At 38.6% G+C, this 19,289-nt stretch overlaps 2 protein-coding genes across 3 annotated transcripts; both read right to left on the bottom strand.

Moving 5' to 3' along the window:
• Window positions 1-255: 255 nt before the first annotated feature.
• On the bottom strand, window positions 256-6,761 carry hoxa10.S (homeobox A10 S homeolog). The gene is made up of 2 exons (XM_018269240.2): window positions 5,851-6,761; window positions 256-4,314 (listed from the first exon to the last, which is right to left on the bottom strand). The coding sequence occupies exons 1-2, from the start codon at window positions 6,632-6,634 to the stop codon at window positions 4,040-4,042; spliced, it is 1,059 nt and encodes a 352-aa protein (XP_018124729.1). The 5' UTR covers window positions 6,635-6,761; the 3' UTR covers window positions 256-4,039.
• A 7,501-nt stretch (window positions 6,762-14,262) lies between these two features.
• LOC108719932 (homeobox protein Hox-A11) lies at window positions 14,263-18,958 on the bottom strand. Of its 2 annotated transcripts, none has more exons than XM_018269242.2 (2): window positions 16,355-18,958; window positions 14,263-15,452 (listed from the first exon to the last, which is right to left on the bottom strand). In XM_018269242.2, exons 1-2 carry the CDS (start codon window positions 17,013-17,015, stop codon window positions 15,220-15,222), a joined length of 894 nt encoding a protein of 297 aa, XP_018124731.1. In that variant the 5' UTR covers window positions 17,016-18,958; the 3' UTR covers window positions 14,263-15,219. The 2 variants fall into 2 exon arrangements, with proteins under 2 accessions (XP_018124731.1, XP_018124730.1); XM_018269241.2 differs by having other exon boundaries at window positions 14,263-15,455.
• Window positions 18,959-19,289: the final 331 nt, after the last annotated feature.

Here is a 19,289-nt window from a genome sequence, read left to right on the forward strand (position 1 = left end):
ATATCTGTCTCCATGTAAAATACCGCTGGGCACTCAAATGTATGTGGACATGCAAGATACATAGATGAATTATAAGCAGACACATAGACAGATGTATTGGATTTGTCTGTATTTTTGTCTGCCCTACACAGTTACTGGGAAATGTGCTTTGTGTACAAATTGTTTTTGTAGAATTGACATACAATAGATGATTATGGTGTATCATATACAGAGCATTATTTCATAAAAAAAATTGGACACAACAACAATTTAACGCAGTAGATGAAAATATTTTATTTGTGTTTGGTGTGTTTTTTTTCTTTTCTTTTTTTTCCAGATAAATAAAACTAGAGAAAATCGTACAGTCGGTGACCTGGTATTTGATAGCTGAAGGTGGCATGACAGTGAACCTTAAAATATATTATCAGATGAGCAAATTCAGTGGCCCAGGCATTGTTAAAAACAAGCTTTGAGGGTCGGTTTGCTGAGCTGGAGAGGCTGTACTGCTGTTGCAGTTTATATGTGGCTTATTTGTTCAGCAGCCCCTGTCGCTGTTGGTGGTGTATTTCTGGAATGTCAGACTATGGGCACATTGTAATAATGATCGTAACCGAGGCCTTGCAAGCAGGAAACCATTATATCCAGTCGCATCCACGTCTTAGGGGGGAAACACCTTTATATTTATTAAATCCCACAGTTTGTGCATACACACAGCAATAATAATAATGGTCTGCAATTAAATCGAATCATTATTTTTTGTTTTAGTTTTTGTTGCTGTGAGCAATCCCTGAGTAAGAGCACTGTAAAGATCCCAAAGAACATTAAAGGGCTATTGTCCATCTGACCTTGAAGGCTTACTGGAAGCAGCTACATTTCTTATGCAGACAAAAATTAATATTGATTTTATCTCAGTTTAGTATAAATACAATTTTGTTGCAGAAATAAATGCATCCCCTTTACACACTCAGCCACCTAAACAACAGCCTTGAGCAAAGACACACAACCCCCAAGCCAACTCACACCATGAGTCACATGCTCATAGCAACTCCATACACACTCCCATAGAGATTAAATACATATATACATACACCATACATGGATAGAAACCAGTTCACAAGCACATATACACATTCAAGTATCCACGTATAGTTTATTCTAAACTCCCACACTTACAAATACACAAATCTGCTGTCCTACATACACAAAAGCACACACACAGAATATTTATACCAAGCACTAGCAAATAAACGCATACACAAGTATACAAATAAATCAGAAGCTAAACGCGCACATATACACGAAAAATACCGAGCACATATTAACAAAAATCCAAATACTTGCAAAAATATACACCCAAATACCCTGCTATAACGCTGTTTGCCTGCAGAGGAACACCCAACAAGCACACGCAATTACACACAACAACAAATTACACTGATATACAATTATAAAAATGTTTAAATAGTATACACAAATTCAAATCTACAAAACTTTGTATACACACAGAGGTGCAATCCCACGAATATCCTCGAAAAACACCATTTAAAAAGTTGCACAATACTGCAGCTAGAAAGTTTTTTTTTACAGACACAAAAGCCAATGCATAAATGTCCACATGGGCCATACTCTTAAAACACACAATCATAAAAACACAATTCAACAAAAATCACACTAATACACAGTTATGCATCTATGCTAATCATTGATGCACGCACATAGCAATGCGCGCAAACGTATATCCAAACAAAATATCCAAATGTAGAAATAAAAAAAAAAAACCTAAATACAGATCACTTCCAAGACCGCCCATTAAGGGCACACACACCTACACAAATATATAACATACTCATACCTATGTTACAGGTCAACCCTTTTGAAATAAAAAATAACAAAGTGGTATGAAGTTGCTGCCTTTATTGGCTAACTAATATAATCATAGCAAGCTTACAGAACATTTAATTACAATGTAGTCTCTCTCTCTCTCCGTGAACGCACAGACATCTGCTGTTGGAGAATGCGCACACAGCCATGCGCACTCAGGCAAATACACACAAATAGAAACTCATTCAAAACACATACTCATACCTACAAACACATACACAACAGTGTACAAATCTCTCTCTCTCTCTCTCTCTCTCTCTCTCTCTCTCTCTCTCTCTCTCTCTCTATATGTACACGCACAGACATCAGCTGTTGGAGGAGGCGCACACAACGAGGCGCACACAGGCAAATATGCACAAATAGAAACACTTTAAAAAGGACGAGCACAGGCACAAATGGCGCAGGCCACAGGGTAGTCAGATATTGCAGAATTTCCTCTTCTACATGGGTGATGAATCCCACTGATGTAATTAAGGCAGTTTCGTGTTGTAGAGAGAAAAGTGAAATGCCCAACAACATAAAACTACCTAAACCACACAGCGGCTCTGTGCTAACACTTGGGGATTGGCGATCTCCAAATTCCTAGAGGAGGATCCGCTATAAAGAAAAAAAAATGCAAATATATATTCCACAGATTGCAAAGGGTAACATCTGTGATGTGTGCTGCTGGCAAGCTTAAACATGTACCAAGAGCACAGGAGCAGACACAGCTAACGGGTTCCAATCTCAGATCGTATTCCTGGCCTGCAAATGTATCCCCTTCATGTACATTACAAATACCCTGATTTCTCAATTCAATCTGACTCTGCAGAATCCAACAATGGCGTCCTCTTTGCAAAAATCTCACCTTTAAAAATGTCTTCAGTGTCAGTGGGGAGCACAAGTAATGTTTTCCCGGATGGAAGGGAGACAGTCTCTTCCATCTGAGATTGAGCAAAAAAAATCAATCCCTTCTTCTCTTGCACTCGCTTCCTCTGTCTAAACAGCTCCTTGCACAACTGAAAGCACTCGTCTAGGGTTGCAGCAAAGCAGATATGCGAGCAAGTCATAAAACTACACAAAAGCCGATCACCCTTCCAGCTCCATCGCTATAAGGCCCAGACAAATTACGACTGTCTAGGTAATATTTAAATAGATTCCTAAAGTGATTGCACTGGAGAAAAAAAAGGGGGGGTTGCCAACTTCTCTCCTGTTGTAAAAGTTCCTGAACAGATAAAATTAGACCTAAAAGGATAAACAGCCACAACACGGAGTGAACATAGGAAAGTCTCTTTGCATTTTCTTTTATTCTTCATTGGGAACATAAACAGGTTCTGTTCAAGAACAGCAGCATTACAATATTAATGAATCAGGAGGAAGGTAAGAAGCAGATGACGTCAGAACTAACATTAATACTTTGACCCAACGAGGAATGGCTTTTTTTTCTCTTTCCTTTTAATATTTATAAACATTTACACATATTTGAATCTATAAAGTTCTTATTTTTTAATGTAAGTAAAATAAAAAATAAAAAACAGCAGGTAAATTCACAGTATTTTAGGAATGCGAATATCTTGTATTTTAATTCCAGCCCCTGTCATTTTAAATAAAAATAAAAATTGAAAGCATAGAAAAAAAAACCATTATGTGTAACTTGCTTCTCTTGTGCTACAGAAGGTCACCTGGAAACACATCACCCGCTCAAGGAATAATCTAATAATGTACAAGTATAAAGTATAGTCCCTTGCGGTGTTTGTTCTCCTTTAAAGAATAATAATAATTAAAAGAAAACGTTTTGGTTTTTTTTTCCCTGGGCAAATATTGCGTATTTCATTCAACCCAATATTGTGTGGTCAAACTGCACGTTTTAACATTCGGCTTAAATACCTTTTACAAAAAATAAAAATTAAAAAAAATAGGAAAATGCTTGATCAAACCTAAAAAAGGCTTAAAAAATAGAAACAATATAACTTTAACCTCTGCGAACGTCTGTCTTAAAATAATTGTAGTTGTAGGAAACAAAAAAATGAAACGGTCAGTGCGCAACGGTGGGTCGCTTAGAAAAGGTACGGGTGGGATTATGGACACAGTACTGACAATGTAGAAAACGTGTGACTCCGCACAGGTGGAGGGGATGATGGAAGCCAAACAGTACTGGCACTGGGAGTCCTGAGGGAGGGAGGGTGCTGGAGGGGAGGCATCAGGAAAAGTTGAAGTTGGCTGTGAGCTCGCGGATTCTGTGCTCTCGGTTCATCTTCTTGAGTTTCATCCTGCGGTTCTGGAACCAGATTTTCACTTGTCTGTCAGAAAGGTGCACGCTCCGGCTGATCTCTAGGCGCCGCTCGCGAGTCAGGTACATGTTGAACAGGAATTCTTTCTCCAGCTCCAGTGTCTGGTGTTTGGTATAAGGGCACCGCTTCTTCCGCCCACTCTTTGCTGTCAGCCAGTTCGCTGCATTCTCACCTTTAGCGTTTCCTTGGATAAAGGAGGAAATCTGTTATTCTTACTATAACTACATATACGCTATATCATCATCGCTTTGGGATTTTGGCTTTCCATCTTGCCCTGAGTTATTAAAGGTTATCAACCTACCTATGTGCTAAGGCCCCGACCACCGACCCTGTATCCATCGATCTATCCGATCACACACACACGTGTAATTATAGGTATTTAATCATCAGCACCACCACTTTACTGTATATCTTTAAATCCCTGAGCTAAGCAAGAACGCTGATTTGTCTTATATATGTATATATAATGTTAGATAGATAAATAGATAGATAGATAGATAGATAGATAGATAGATAGATAGATAGATAGATAGATAGATAGATAGATAGATAGATAGTATATAGATAGATGATAAATAGATAATAGATATATAGATGACAGATAGATAGATTATAGATATATATGATAGATATATAGATAGATAGATAGATAGATAGATAGATAGATAGATAGATAGATAGATAGACAGACAGATAGATAGGTAGACAGATAGATAACAGATATGTAGATTATATATAGAGAGAGAGAGAGAGAGAGAGAGAGAGAGAGAGAGAGAGAGAGAGAGAGAGAGAGATGATAGTTAGATAATAAATATATAGATAGATGATATATCTATATAGAGAGAGAGAGAGAGAGAGAGAGAGAGAGAGAGAGAGAGAGAGAGAGACATAATAGATAGATAAACCGCTGATAGATAGATAGAGAGATAGATATTCAATTTTAAATCATGCAGTAGTAGAAACATGTATGTGACCAGTCTATCCAGTGGCCTATTAACACTAACTTCCAGCACATGAACTCTGGGTTACTTACTTGGGGTGAGCTAGGGGGCATGTTGCATATGAGTTATATTTATATGGCACACTCAGGGTATTGTAAGGGCACAAGGATGCTCGGGTATCTTTCCTTCTGACTCACGGTGTGTCCATTGTATCCCGCTTCATGATATTCATTTCAGTAACACGGGGAGCAGAGATCCTGCAGAATACTATATATAAATATAAATATATATACGCTTGGGGCCCATGCAGGTCTGGGCTGAGAGTCTAAATAGGCCCTGCCATTCCAAATACAATAAGAATCAAACAGCCCCCACCAGCCCACTAAATAGTGACTTTCTATTGAATTTTATAGCAGCCCCTCTGGCATTTGCCATAAGCCACAGATGTGGGCTCATGTGGGAAATAAACTATGTAGATATTTATCCCCTCACCCCTCCCTGCACATTTACACATGAGGGGCTGTGGGTGCTCCCTTTGGCTGGACAGACTGTTTTACAACAGTGGGATCTTCCCTTGTGACTGAGCACAGACACTCTCTGAGGCATGTGGTGTGAAGTTTAGGACAGACATGATTTTTATGACACACTCACGCCCAATTATTAAATAGTTCAAAGGATGATAGTAAAAAAAAGGAGGTTTTCCTGTATGATGGGGTTGTGAAATCCCCTTTCCTTGGGCAGCAGGCATTTCATTTTCAGTATGGATTTGCAGTGCTCACCTACAAGCTCTTTGCCAGGAGAGTGTTTGCTGCTGTCAGAGGGAGCCGGGGATGATTCTTCTGCAGCAGAAGATGAACTGAGAATCTCCTCTTCCCTTCTCTGCTGGGAGCCGGCGGGTAACTTGCTAACTGGCGATTCCACGCTCTCTTTCCTGGCGTTTTCTGTAGGCACAGAGGACAAAGACGCAGGCGCGTCGAAACGTACTGGAAACTGGGAAGCAGTAGTCCCATAGCCTTTGGAAGAGCCATAAGCCTGGGACAAGCGGAAGTAGCCCGGTACTGGGACAGAACTCACATTTGGCTCAGGGCTGGGCTCAGAGTTAACCCTTGGGAAGCCGGACAGCTCTGTTGCAGTCGAGCCTTTCGGACATTTGTCTGAATCATACAAGCAATAGGAGGTCTCCTCTTTAATGTTCTGGGTAAAGGAGCAGGGGGTGGGCGCTTGGCTCTCTGACTGCCCCACGCGACAAGACCTGGGGGCTTCTAGCCACACTTCAATGCCCTGCCCATAGCCCTGAGATGTAGGGGGTGCTGGGTTATTGGGGGGGATACCTTCATTCCGTTTGCCCAGCACTGGGAAAAGTCCACAGCTTTGCAGTCCATATGACACCTCTGAAGCCTGGGGTAGATAACCCCCACTGCCCTGGTAATAGCCCCCCGGCTCTCCTCTGCCTCCACTCATCAACGAATCCACCAGGAAAGAATTGGCCGCCGGACTCTCGGAGCAGGACATTATGGTGGGATAATTTGGCGAAGAGAGAAGATATTCCTTTCTGGCTGACATTTCTTGTGCAAAACATGCTGAATATGATTAGAGATACCCCTGCACCACTGCAAATGCACGCAGCCAATAGAAGCCCTCAGCTCGCAGCGACCCCTCCCAGTCCGGTTTCGTATGCAAAGGTGCATCTCAGCTCGACCTCAATATCATATATGTGTCTCTCTATATATACATATGTGAGTGTGCCTCTATATATATATATATATATATATATATATATATATATATATATATATATATATATATATATATATATATGTACCTATGTATCAGCATCTATATACAGATCATTGCAAACCATATTGCCTTAACAGCTCATTTTTTGCCATTTCTGTGAACATATATACATATATATATATATATAGATAATATATAGATAATAGATAGATGATAGATAGATAGATAGATAATAGATAGATAGATAGATAGATAGATAGATAGATAGAGGTATATATATACACATATACATACACACATATATATACATATATATATTAATGTCATAAAAACTGCTCTGCCTTAGAGACAAAATAAAACCATTGGAACCTATTTATTATCAAAATGAAAAGGCCAATGTTTAGCTTCCTTCCAGGTGCTTCAATATAAATATCAGTGCTAAAGGAAATGGACCTGAATGACTTGCACATAGGCTTGTGAATTATTCAGGTAGGCTTTATACACCAGAAGCTGGCCTGGATTTGCTGCTTTAGGATTTTTTTTTTATTATTGCCCTTAAAATAGTTTCAAAACGCAAGAACAATAGGCACCTATCCTAGCCAGAAAGGGCAATTTATTCTCTTGCACATACAGTTTAAGTTGGTAGTTCTTTTGGTCTATACATGCCCGGTCTAATTCAACAACAGGAAGGCTTTAAAGCTGTTAATAGGCACCACTAACACAGTCATTTGTCGTTTCATGTTTATGGCTCTCTAGTATCCTGCTATATAACCCACTTTGTTCCTATGGCTTTAAAGTAATTATGATGTTACATTCTTCTGTTAGGCGAAATATGAGCAATTTAGATGCAGTTTATAGCCGCTAGTTGCAAGCTCTTCGCGTTTAGAGGATTCCAAACTGATTTCCTTTGTTGCACCAGGCAGAGCACGCGGATCAGAGAATAAATAGAAGAAATGAGTGCACCCTATAAGCCGCAGTCTGGCGAGCAATGCAAAATAAATAAATAAATAAAATACAGAGATGAAAAGTGTTGAGTAGTAGATCCAGTCAGCAGACAGTACAGCGATTAAATAGTCACGCATCCCCAAAGCATTACCCTTGGCTTTCAGACGATCTGTAGAAGACAAGAGAATGCTAGTCTGCCTTTGTAAAGCCAGGGAAATATCTGCTTTTTAAACTGAGCTACTAGCTCCACTTCTGACTTTCCTTCTGGGAAGGGCTCATGAAACCTATAGAATGAACCGAGTTCAGATGTTTCTGTAAGAATGAGCAGCTTGAGGCCTCTCTAAGGTTGTGGCTCAACTGGACGTTGCAGGCTAGAAGAGTTATTCCCCACTTCAGCACCCCAGTAAAAGCATTGTGAGCCCTACCCCCTCCTGCCTTATTAAACTTGTAAAATCATCCATTTCTGTTCTACAGCAACAAGCAACACAGATTTCTAAGGCAAATCTTTTCATTTATATAGAATTGTTTTTTTTCTTTCACGAGTAATTTAATTCCCAGAATCACATCTTGGCTTTTTTTCTTGTTTTTTTTTTTTTTTTTATATATAAACTGAATTTTTAACCTGTACTGTAAAAGCAGAGAGCCAATCCATTTTTGGCCTTTTATAGAACACCGCCCTAGTATAATTAATACCATATTTGGAACAGTTTCCAGAGCATGGACGGTGAAGTGAAAATTATATTAATACATGCATGCATATATTTGTGTGTGTGTGTGTATATATATATATATATATATATATATATATATTGGTTTGACCTTGGCTGCTGCACCTCTTTTAAGTTTTATTCTTCAATTCTAGGCTAAAGCATTCTGCATCAGAAGCAGTCACAAGGCCCCATTGTTTTCACAAAGGAACCCAGAGAATGTAGTTTTATCCCATTACCAAGGAGTAATATTTCAGAGCAAATTGTGTGTGATCAGATTATGTACCTAGTGAAATACCAGAAATGCCACTACAGTTGAAAGAGTCGTTGTGTTTTTTTTAATATCTAAAATAGCAATACATTTTTATTTGTTTTCGTCTGTTTTCTATATTTGTGCAATTCTGCAATTTGTGTATGCATAGCTTCATTAGAAAAGAAAATGATACTTCAGCACTTAGCAACTATGGGATATGGCGCAGAGAAGTCCTGCAGATGTGTTTATACAAAGAATACTGATGCCTTTTATAGGCAGGCACACGTGTAGATCATGAGGTTTAATAGCTCAGTGGTGTGCATGATCTATTCTTTCTTTAATCAGCAACAAGGCCAAGGCAAACAGTAAACTAGTATCATCAAACTCACTCAAGTAAAACTAATACAGGACATTTAAATCTTAACTATAAACGATAAATGGTCAGTTTGGGGTTTAGAGGAACAATCCGCCAAAGGAAAACGGTGCATTGTGCCAAACTACATTTTAAATACAGAATTAAATCCCTTTTCATTAAATAATGGGGTTACAGTGAAAGAAAGCCTTTACCCCAGCAAGTCAAGAAGGAAAGCAAGGGAAGCCAACTGCTGCATTCAGTCTACAACACACACACACAATATATATATATATATATATATATATATATATATATATATATATATATATATATATATATATATATATATATATATATATATATAACAAGGGAAAGTTGTGCTCACCACTATTTTTTAAAACCATTAGGCGGGGGTGCAATGAGGGTGTGACCACAAAATACATATAGTCAACTACAAGAGGTCCTCTGCACTCAACCCATTATCAATATATTTAAGACAGAGACATTTTGTGCATACTGCTACTAAAAATGCCTTACCCTTTAAACAACACAGGGATTGTTTGTCCATATATTGCAATATATTTAAGCTGGCCAACTATGTCAAAGTCATCCCATATCTGGCCAGTCCTACGCTTAATTTTCATCTGATTCATTAAGAATTCAATTGCTTAATTATACATTTTACAAAGGGACTAAGTTTTACCTGCAACTTACTAGCTGCTTTCAAAGTAAAACTCCCAAACTTGGCTGCCCTTTTATTAGACACCAGTGGGATCACCTGACTATATATATATATATATATATATATATATATATATATATATATATATATATATATATATATATATATATATATATTGCTTGTGCGTTTCATGTATATCAGGGGCATCTTTATTCATAGACAGTTACAAAGAGATAAATTATATGAAGATTGTGCCTGTGTGTGTGTCCCTAGGATTTGACGCTACATTAAGTGTATTGCAGTATTCTAATCTGACAACTGTACACTGCAAGGAATGCAGGGAGTTGCCAAAATACTTTCATTTTCCGTTGGAATGGATCCAGGGTGGTGCTTTCAATCAGATGTGACACTTTTGTGCCAAGATCAGTGCCAAATGCCAATCTTTATGATTTTGCTCCTCAACAATACTTATAGCTATCAATCTCTAAATGAGTTTCTTATTGGTGAAATAAAATGCACTTGGTTAAACTGACTCATCTTACAGTAGCTAAAGATATACGTTTATTAATTTGTTATTTGTCCCATAGATAAATACTATTTGCTTGTAATGTTTAGTTTTTTCAATTCATCTAGCAAAGCAATGCACAGATTAAATTACATTATTTGAATCAATGGGGATTTAGAGGGTAATATAATAAATACAAGATGCCAGTAATTCTTTTTTGTGCTGTGCTGGTTTTAATTTTATTTTACATTTTTGCTGTTTAAATAATTATTTGAAGACATATTTATTTTAACAACAATTTAACACAAGGTAACTAATTCACAACAGCATACACACAGTACCATATTATGCCTAAATAATCTACAGATCAAGAGACTGAGAGTGTGGATTTAAGAAATCTGCATTTTGACTGACTAAAATTCTACTTTCAGAGTGGCCTCATAAATCTGATTTGTCATACAGGATATCAGCATTTCTCGATTATATAAATGCGGTTTTGAGGTATCTTAGATTCTTGTGTCAGACAGTGGGTATATGAGATTCATTGTGGCAGACAGTAATATTAATCTCAGTTGGATTTAAAGGGGGGAGGGTGGACATGGCTCCTTTCAATTCAATTTAAATGGTCTATACACACATGCACACTTTAGCGTATGTAATGTATCTAAGTGACTGTGCATTTAAACACATACTTGGTTTTGCAAACCGTGTATTTATCAATTTAAAGCAGCAACTTATAAACTTTATAGTTGGATGTCATGTTCATAGCAACTCTCTGCAATGGAGCCTGGGAGAGCATTTAACATTCTTTTTTGTCTTGTTAGTTTAATATTAGCCATTAATTATACCCTTACTTTGTTTTTAGTCTTTCTAGTGGGGGTGGCAGATATTATTTTTGGCACAGTATCTGCTAACAGTTTTAAATTATTAACGCTTTCCCTTGGATCATCTTTACAACAGAACAATTAATACTGGTCTCTTTATTTTTTAATGGTGTGTGTATTTATGTTGGAGCTACAATGTAACTATCAAGCAACCCACCTCTAATATAATGTCTGAACGCTGGATAACATTTTTCTGCTTATTTAGATTTACCTGCTCCTTTATAACCTGATTTACCCATTTGATTAGAGCGACAAATATAAGGGATATCACCATTCATGCATTTAAAAAAACAAAATAAATAAATAAGGATACTTAACTAGAAATATATATATATATATATATATATATATATATATATATATATATATATATATTATTATTATTATTATTATTATGATGTATACATATGACAGTTGTTAAAAGGAACAGAAACCATAAATTGATTTAATTCAACTATTTTTACAATATAGCATATGTGTCCCCTCTCTTCCTCTTTCTATCCCCTTCTCTGTGTCACCCAACCTCTCTTAATTCTTCTAAAACAAATTATGCACATTTGTCCTTTTCTGAAGCCCATTTTGGAAAGAAATCTGTATTTAAAAATCATCAAACAAAAGAAATGCAGATGGGTTGGTAATGGTCAGTGGCAATATATTCTTATAATTAACAATATGACACTGAAGTGAATATTACCCCTATAATTCTAATACTGAGCACAATTTTTCACTTACCAAAATGAATTCTTGTATCCATACCGATTTGTTCGGGCTTTGTCTCACTGAAACCAAACCAAATGTGACATTTCCAGACACAGAATTTTTTTCAATCAGTTGTTGATAGGCTGTTATCTTCAGACAAAATAAGTTGGCATATCTGGAGGGGTGCTCCCTTCATTATAGCACAACAAAGGCCAAGATTCTGGAATAAGGAAAGTTCCTGGCAGCACGGCTTTGACATTGATCGGGACAGTGCCATCTTGTGGACACTGGGTTCCTAGGTAAATGATACAATTTCAAAATTTTTGTTCTTCAGCCTAAGAGATGCTTGAATGTCCGTCAGGCAACTGTTGGATAGCAAATATTTCTGTGAACGGCTTCATGCTTAGTTTATAGCCCAGCATTCCAAATATGCAAATTGCAAATCACAGACACGTTTTATTACTAAATTGCCTTAGCAACACAGAGCATGTACTTTTATTAGGTCAGGAGACCAAAGCCTCTGGCGGATAAGCTCCAGGCCTCTGGGGTCTAGCATTTGCTAAGAGAACCAGTTAATTTTTAACCCAAAAAAGGCGATCTTTTGTTTAAAAGCATGAGAAAAACATGTTATCCCTTGGAAATGTCAGTTCTCATGGTTATACTGTATTCTTTCTTTCGCTAGGATATACAAAAATGTACAAAAATAAAAAGCCTTTTTAATAGCGTCAGACTGTGATGTGTCTGCCATTGCTTGCATAACCATTATATATACAACCAGCAAAACTGTAAACAAAAGAATGGCTACATACTACTACTCATTCCTTTGAAGGTTATGTGGGATGTCTGACCAGAGCTGAGAAGTTCAAAGTCAGATGATTACCAGAAAATCAAACTAATAGGGCATCATATTGTATATGAGGAAATCTAAGAACATTTTCAAAGCCAATGGCTCTGGTTTATTGAATCAATAAGGAAGATAAAATGAGCGCAGTTCACTGAATATTTTGCTCAAGAAAAAAAATTAAAAGTGCAGAAATCTATATGGGTATAAAGAAACAACAGATGGCTGTTGTAGATAAATTGTCAACATATGCTTATTCTTTCTGATAATATAAATATAAATAATAATAATAATAATAATAATAATAATAATAATAATAAATGTATATTTAAATGGGTGGGTTGATGTATTCCTAGACATAGATGGAGAAATGCATGATGGATGGATAGATGATAGATATGGATAGATAGATAGATAGATAGATAGATAGATAGATAGATAGATAGATAGATAGATAGATAGATAGATAGATAGATATACTCAGATTACACATTCAAATAGGTTGATGTATTTATAGGCATGGATGAACAAATACAATGACTAATGGATTTATAGAAAGTTAGATATATGATAGATGAAAGGTAGCATAAGTTTATTTAAAAAACTCAGTTTTTGTAGGTGACTGAATGAACAGATAGAGAGAAAAAGGTAGACAGAGGCAAATAGGTAGAGAGAGGTGATTAGTAAGATAGATAGATAGATGATAGATAGATAGATAGATAGATAGATAGATAGATAGATAGATAGATAGATAGATAGATAGATAGATAGATAGATTAGATAGACAGAGAGTGAGAGAGAGAGAGAGAGAGAGAGAGAGAGAGAGAGAGAGAGAAATAGATAGATAGATAGATAGATAGATAGATAGATAGATAGATAGATAGATAGATAGATAGATAGATAGATAGATAGATAGATAGATGATAGATATTTCGATAGTTGATAGATAGATAGATAGATAGATAGATAGATAGATAGATAGATAGATAGATAGATAGATAGAAACGAGAAAGAAACTACAAACATACAAATGTCCCAGTTCGGACCAAACTATTAGCAGTGTATTCGTTTTATTGTTGCACCATCAACCTAAAAACGGATATACAAATGACAAATCTTTGTATGCGGGAAAAAAAAATACATTAGGACTGCGTTCCCAATCAATAATCAATATTTTCGAGTCAGTGCAATCTCTTTCTTTAGAAAGTGCAGGATCAGCAGAGCCAAATTAACCAATTGTGCTAAGCGGGAGCACCACTGAATAGGATGTGCTATACTGGAACTAACATTCAAAGCAGCAATGAATCATAACAATGTAACGTGCACCCACTTGTTTATTAGTTTGTGCGCTGCCGAATACATGCATCCCATCTTATCTGCATAAAACATGCTTTATATATACACACAGCAAACACGTATTCTGTATGGAAATAGTGACATTCTGGGTTTACCCCTCCGTGAATGATACCAAAAAAGTTTACCCTCCCAAACGTGAAGCGGGGATCAAAGATATAAATTGAAAGATACGTGAAAATAAGTCAATGTTGCACTAGTAAGAAGAAAACAAGTTCTCACCAGATGTGTAAAAGGTCAATCAGCCCAAATAGCAAATGTTATTTATTTACATCTTTAGTAAAACTTCATATGAAACATACATACATTCAAACGCAGATATTACAAATAGGATCTTGTATCCCTTTAACTAATATAATAATTTCAAATATTTTTTTTTTATAATTGTATATAATAACTTTGGTTCTCATTAGGTCAACTATATTGCAAAGAGATTTCATTCCAATTTAGAATATAACCTGCAGACTCCAGCCCTATTTGTTGCAATTTGGTATGAAAAAAAAAAAGATAACAGATAGTTGTTACTTTTTTTTTAAAGCTATTATTGCTTTCTCTGTATGCTGATTGATTGTCTCGTGGAGATTGCAATGCTTGCTTGTCTCTGCCTAAACTTTCCATTTCTACAAGTGACTCCCAGGCGGATTGATATTAGCAAAGAAAGTGCAGACTTCATATTTCATGTTGATGGGTTGCTTCTTTGCAATAAATAACATGAATTCGCAGGGTAACAGTTTGGGGTGATTCGATATTAAATTAACCAGTTAATTCTTCCTCTGTAGTGAGCTGTTCCCTAGAAGGAAATGAGTTGGCTCTACCAAATATTGTATTTGCTGGACTCTTTGGTAGAGTGAAATACTAGAGAGAGGGAGCTTATAGCTTGAACATTGTTTGTATTGATCCAGAATAACAAATGTCCACTGTGTGTACCAAAGTGTGTACAATAGAACCTTAACCATAACCAGAAGAAAGGAGACTAAAGTTGAGGGCCTTCTTTTTTCCATTTTCACTGTGCGCAATTAACTTGGGTAGATCAAAAACCAGGGCCAAGGGAAGTTCCAGGCTGGGGTAAGTCCATAGAAACATGTTATACTCCAAAGCCCTGTCTGGACCATATCTCTATCTGTGAAACTGTGGGCTTGACCTTGTCAAGGTGACTGGGAATAAAAGTCCTGAACCCCCAGCTGGTCTCATAGCAGTGGGTTAGCAGAATAGTACTGCAGGCGGTCTCTGTTAACTTTCTTCTCTTTCATCCTCCTGTTCTGGAACCAGATCTTGACTTGTCGGTCAGTCAGGTTGAGCATCCGTGAGAGCTGCAGGCGCTTTTCTTTGTTAATATAGACGCTAAAGAAGAACTCCCTTTCCAGCTCTCTAATCTGGTATTTGGTATAAGGGCATCTTTTTTTGCGCGTACGCTGCCCACCTGCTGGGACAAACCAAAGTGAATGTGCTTTTAAAATTGCAGAATGTGGAGCATGCAAGGCAAACACATTTAAAAAAAGGTTTTGCAGTGGGGGGGGGGGAGAAAGGGTTAAAGCAACTGGAATTTCCAAGCTTTCTATATTGGGTAATTATCTGATTATATTGGGCACAAAAAAAACTTGGCAATAACTGTTGTATTAAGAAGCAAATATGGCCTATACTGTACTTGGGCATTGATAGGAAGACAGACAATATAGATTGACATAGACATGAATGAAATCTCTGCTGTCCAGATACTATAAGTCATAATGGGCCCCATGCTTTTCTCTAGCTGTGTACAGTGACACCAATACTAATATATGGGAACCAGTTTCATGTACTCACAAACTCTACTGGCCACTTTAAATTGCACTCCCATGGCGCCATATGCTGTTGTGGTGTAAACAAGAGAAGATATTAGGCAACCAGTATACTCCAGTATTTGTTTTCCCTTCCATGCTAAAACGTTTCCCCATCCATCCAACAGTAAGGATTCTAAACCTAAAAATGTCCCCAGAAAGTACTGATGATGCCAAGATCCCTGTTCTATTAAAGCTTCTTTGTCTGTCATTTTATTGGCACAAATTCTTCGTTCCTAGATTCTCTACAAAAACCGACCCCTGAGTTTTAAAAGGGAAAAGGGGGAAGGATTGTTTTAAAGCCTCCATTGGTCGCTGGTATTTCACGGCCAATTTCAGCGCTAAACACGTGATCTGGGCTTTTAGAAGAAAGTTTTGTTGGGGGAAATCTAAAGGGCCTCCATAAACCTTATATGCTTATAAAACAGCATATAAAAATTTAACAGCGGCGCGCTAGATCGCAGAGTCTTTCATAGGCAGGGGCTGCACTCATACACATACGTACTGCTGCAGTTGGCTTTGTCCTCATTGTTGCCGGAAGATGACTGGGAACTGCTGCTGCTGCTCCTCCTGCTGCTGCTCTCTGCTCTCCTCTCCTTCTGCTCCGGCTCCGAACTTGAAGTTGCTGCTGCTACTGCTGCAACTTTGTCGCAAGTCTTATCCACAGAATAATCCGAGGCTTGACTTTCCGTGGTGGTGGCATAGGCTGTCTCAAAGAACTGATCAAAGGCTTGTGGCAGCACCCCATTCCTGCCCACTGTGCTATAGAAATTGGAGGAAACGTTGGCATTGGGGTGGTAGACATTGGAGGGATTTTTGGCGAATATTTCCCCCACGCTAGCAGTGTTGGAGGCAGGCAGGCAGTCCCTGTGCATGATCTCCTCTGCTGAGTAGCAATGGGGCACATTGTTCCTGTGGTGCCACTTACTGGACGAGTCAATGGCAAATTCCCTGAAGGTGACTTCTCGCACTGGTTGGACCTGGGGCAGGTTGGAAGAATAGGAATATGTCATGGGACGAGAAGAAGGGGTTTGGGGCAGGAATGAAGGAAGGCTGGAGAAGTCAGGACCCGAAACGTAGTAAGTGCAACTTGGCAAATACATGTTAGAGGAGCAAGGAACTCGCTCATCAAAATCCATCATTAGGCTACCTCGGGCTGTCCGCATTAGCTGAGCTTAACATCATTCCCTAATGCAGCTGCCTCTTTGAAGCAGATCCGTGAAGTAGAAATTGGAAGACGTAAGCTGACGTGGAAATCTATCCCCATCCTTAGCAGGGAGGTGCTGGTCATGTGATCACACGGGGAAATTGACAAGCTACAAGTATGGGCCCCTTTTTTTTTTCTTTGTAGCCATATCAAGGGAAGAAACAGATCGTCACTTGGTCGTTTCATAGGAGCGTGTAATCTGCTGTGGAAATTGTGCCTTCCCCTGGGCTCTCCCGGCGCCGAACGGAAAGCAGTGGATGGCATCAGAGTCTCTGCCCCTATATCAGGAACCTCCTGTGCCCACAGCTATTATCTCCTGTGCCCCTACATCAGGAACCTCCTGTGCCAACAGCTATTTTTTTCCTTTGCCTCTACAGCAGGAACCTTCTGTGCCCACAGCTATTATCTCCTGTTCCTCAACAGCAGGAACCTTCTGTGCCCACAGCTATTATCTCCTGTACCCCTACATCAGGATCCTCCTGTGCCCACAGCTATTATCTCCTGTGCCCCTACATCAGGATACCTCCTGTGCCCACAGCTATTATCTCCTGTTCCCCAACAGCAGGAACCTTCTGTGCCCACAGCTATTATCTCCTGTACCCCTACATCAGGATTCTCCTGTGCCCACAGCTATTATCTCTTGTGCCCCTACATCAGGATACTCCTGTGCCCACAACTAATATCTCATGTGTCCCTACAGCAGGAACTTCCTGTGCCCTCAACAAGATGCCTCTGTGCCCACAGCTGTTACCCATACCCCTAGCAGGATCCTCCTGTGCCGACGGAATTTATCTCCAGCGTTCCACCTCTACGCATACCAGGGCACCTTGGTTTTCACAGCACAGCTTTTCCAGTGCCATTACTGGATTTTTTTTTACTGGCATGGCATCCTTTTTATATAGAATTGCCCCCTTCTCACTGTAATACCTGGTGGTCCAATGACAAAACCAAGATGATTCACTGCCCTCTTGTGCCCGCAGCGGCAGCAGCATTTACCCCGCGCTTACTGATCCAGGGGAGGGTCTCTTGTGTCATACAGTGACTATCTTTTGGCAATAAAATAATGCACATCCGCCCCAGAGCTAAAACGCCAGTACCCATAACATACAAAGCTAGCTCATTGTGCTTCAGAAGCGCCCGCTCCGAAGACTTCAAAGCACTGCGTAAAAACGCAAACCACTGTTCTACCCCTGGTTTGTACAACACAAACACAAAGTGTCAGACTGCAAACCGTGTGCTCATCTAGAAAGGATTAATTGGAATGTTTTGCCTTTAAAACAAATGAGCAGCAAGTAAGGGCTGGTAGTTTTATGGCATTCTGCCTTCACTTACTGCTGTGGTGCTGCTGGGATCCGTTACTATGGGGGTTGTGCGCCATTGAGGGAAGCACCCCCTCCCTCCCCTGAGTGCAGATCTCACACACTCGCCTCCGAATTTCCTATCCACACTGCCCAATAGCAGCGCCTCTCACCGTCACTACTTCTGTTCAAGGGAAACGACCAACAGCCCATCTTTAAATATGCTAAATAATTTCATGCAAAGTTGAAGTTCAATCCCCAAATACGAGTCTCTGTATCACCTAATGTCTGGGAAACAAACCATCTGATGTGCAGTCAGTGTGGTCGGTGGAAGCATGTGACTTTACTACTATATTTTTCAAAATGCGTCCAGTGCCAAAATTAAATTATTGTATCTGGTCAAAAGGAGAAGCAACAATTTCCAGACAGGACCTCATACCAATCCACTGATGGATCTGCTAAGTATTTTTCAGTAGTTGTGTGATAAAATACTCTATTTTGGTAAGATGGGGAAATGCGTGCGCCTTTAACATTGTCCTTTCTTGCAAAATGTTTTGCAGACCATTCTGTGATGCGCCCCTACATACTGCAGCCGAGACCTTGATTTTCATTGTTTTCAAAATAATCTCTCCAAAAGACATGTATTAGCTGTAGCTGTCTGTTATGGATGTATGCGTGTTTGTGCATTCTTATACACACACACCAAAAAAATGGCTCAAACGAGTAGATACATAGAGAGAGAACGAGAGAGAGGATAGACAGGCAGATATATAGATAGATAATAGATAGATAGATAAAATATCAATATATTTAAATGGGTGGGTTGATGTATTCCTAGACATAGATGGTGAAATGCATGATGGGTGGATAGATGATAGATAGATGGATAGATATAGATAGATAGATGGTAGATAGATCGATAATAGATAGATAAT

This window comes from Xenopus laevis, chromosome 6S (assembly GCF_017654675.1).
Source record: "Xenopus laevis strain J_2021 chromosome 6S, Xenopus_laevis_v10.1, whole genome shotgun sequence".
In the NCBI taxonomy this organism is placed as follows: Eukaryota; Metazoa; Chordata; class Amphibia; order Anura; family Pipidae; genus Xenopus; species Xenopus laevis.

What these genes read in the sequence shown, in the direction of transcription:
- hoxa10.S (XM_018269240.2), bottom strand. Translation starts at nt 6,634, where the DNA reads ATGTCAGCCAGAAAGGAATATCTTCTCTCTTCGCCAAATTATCCCACC. An exon ending in TCCTGGCAAAGAGCTTGTAG is followed by an intron (nt 4,315 to 5,850) that starts GTGAGCACTGCA and finishes CCTTTATCCAAG; the next exon opens with GAAACGCTAAAGGTGAGAAT.
- LOC108719932 (XM_018269241.2), bottom strand. Translation starts at nt 17,015, where the DNA reads ATGCGGACAGCCCGAGGTAGCCTAATGATGGATTTTGATGAGCGAGTT. An exon ending in GGACAAAGCCAACTGCAGCA is followed by an intron (nt 15,456 to 16,354) that starts GTACGTATGTGT and finishes GGTTTGTCCCAG; the next exon opens with CAGGTGGGCAGCGTACGCGC.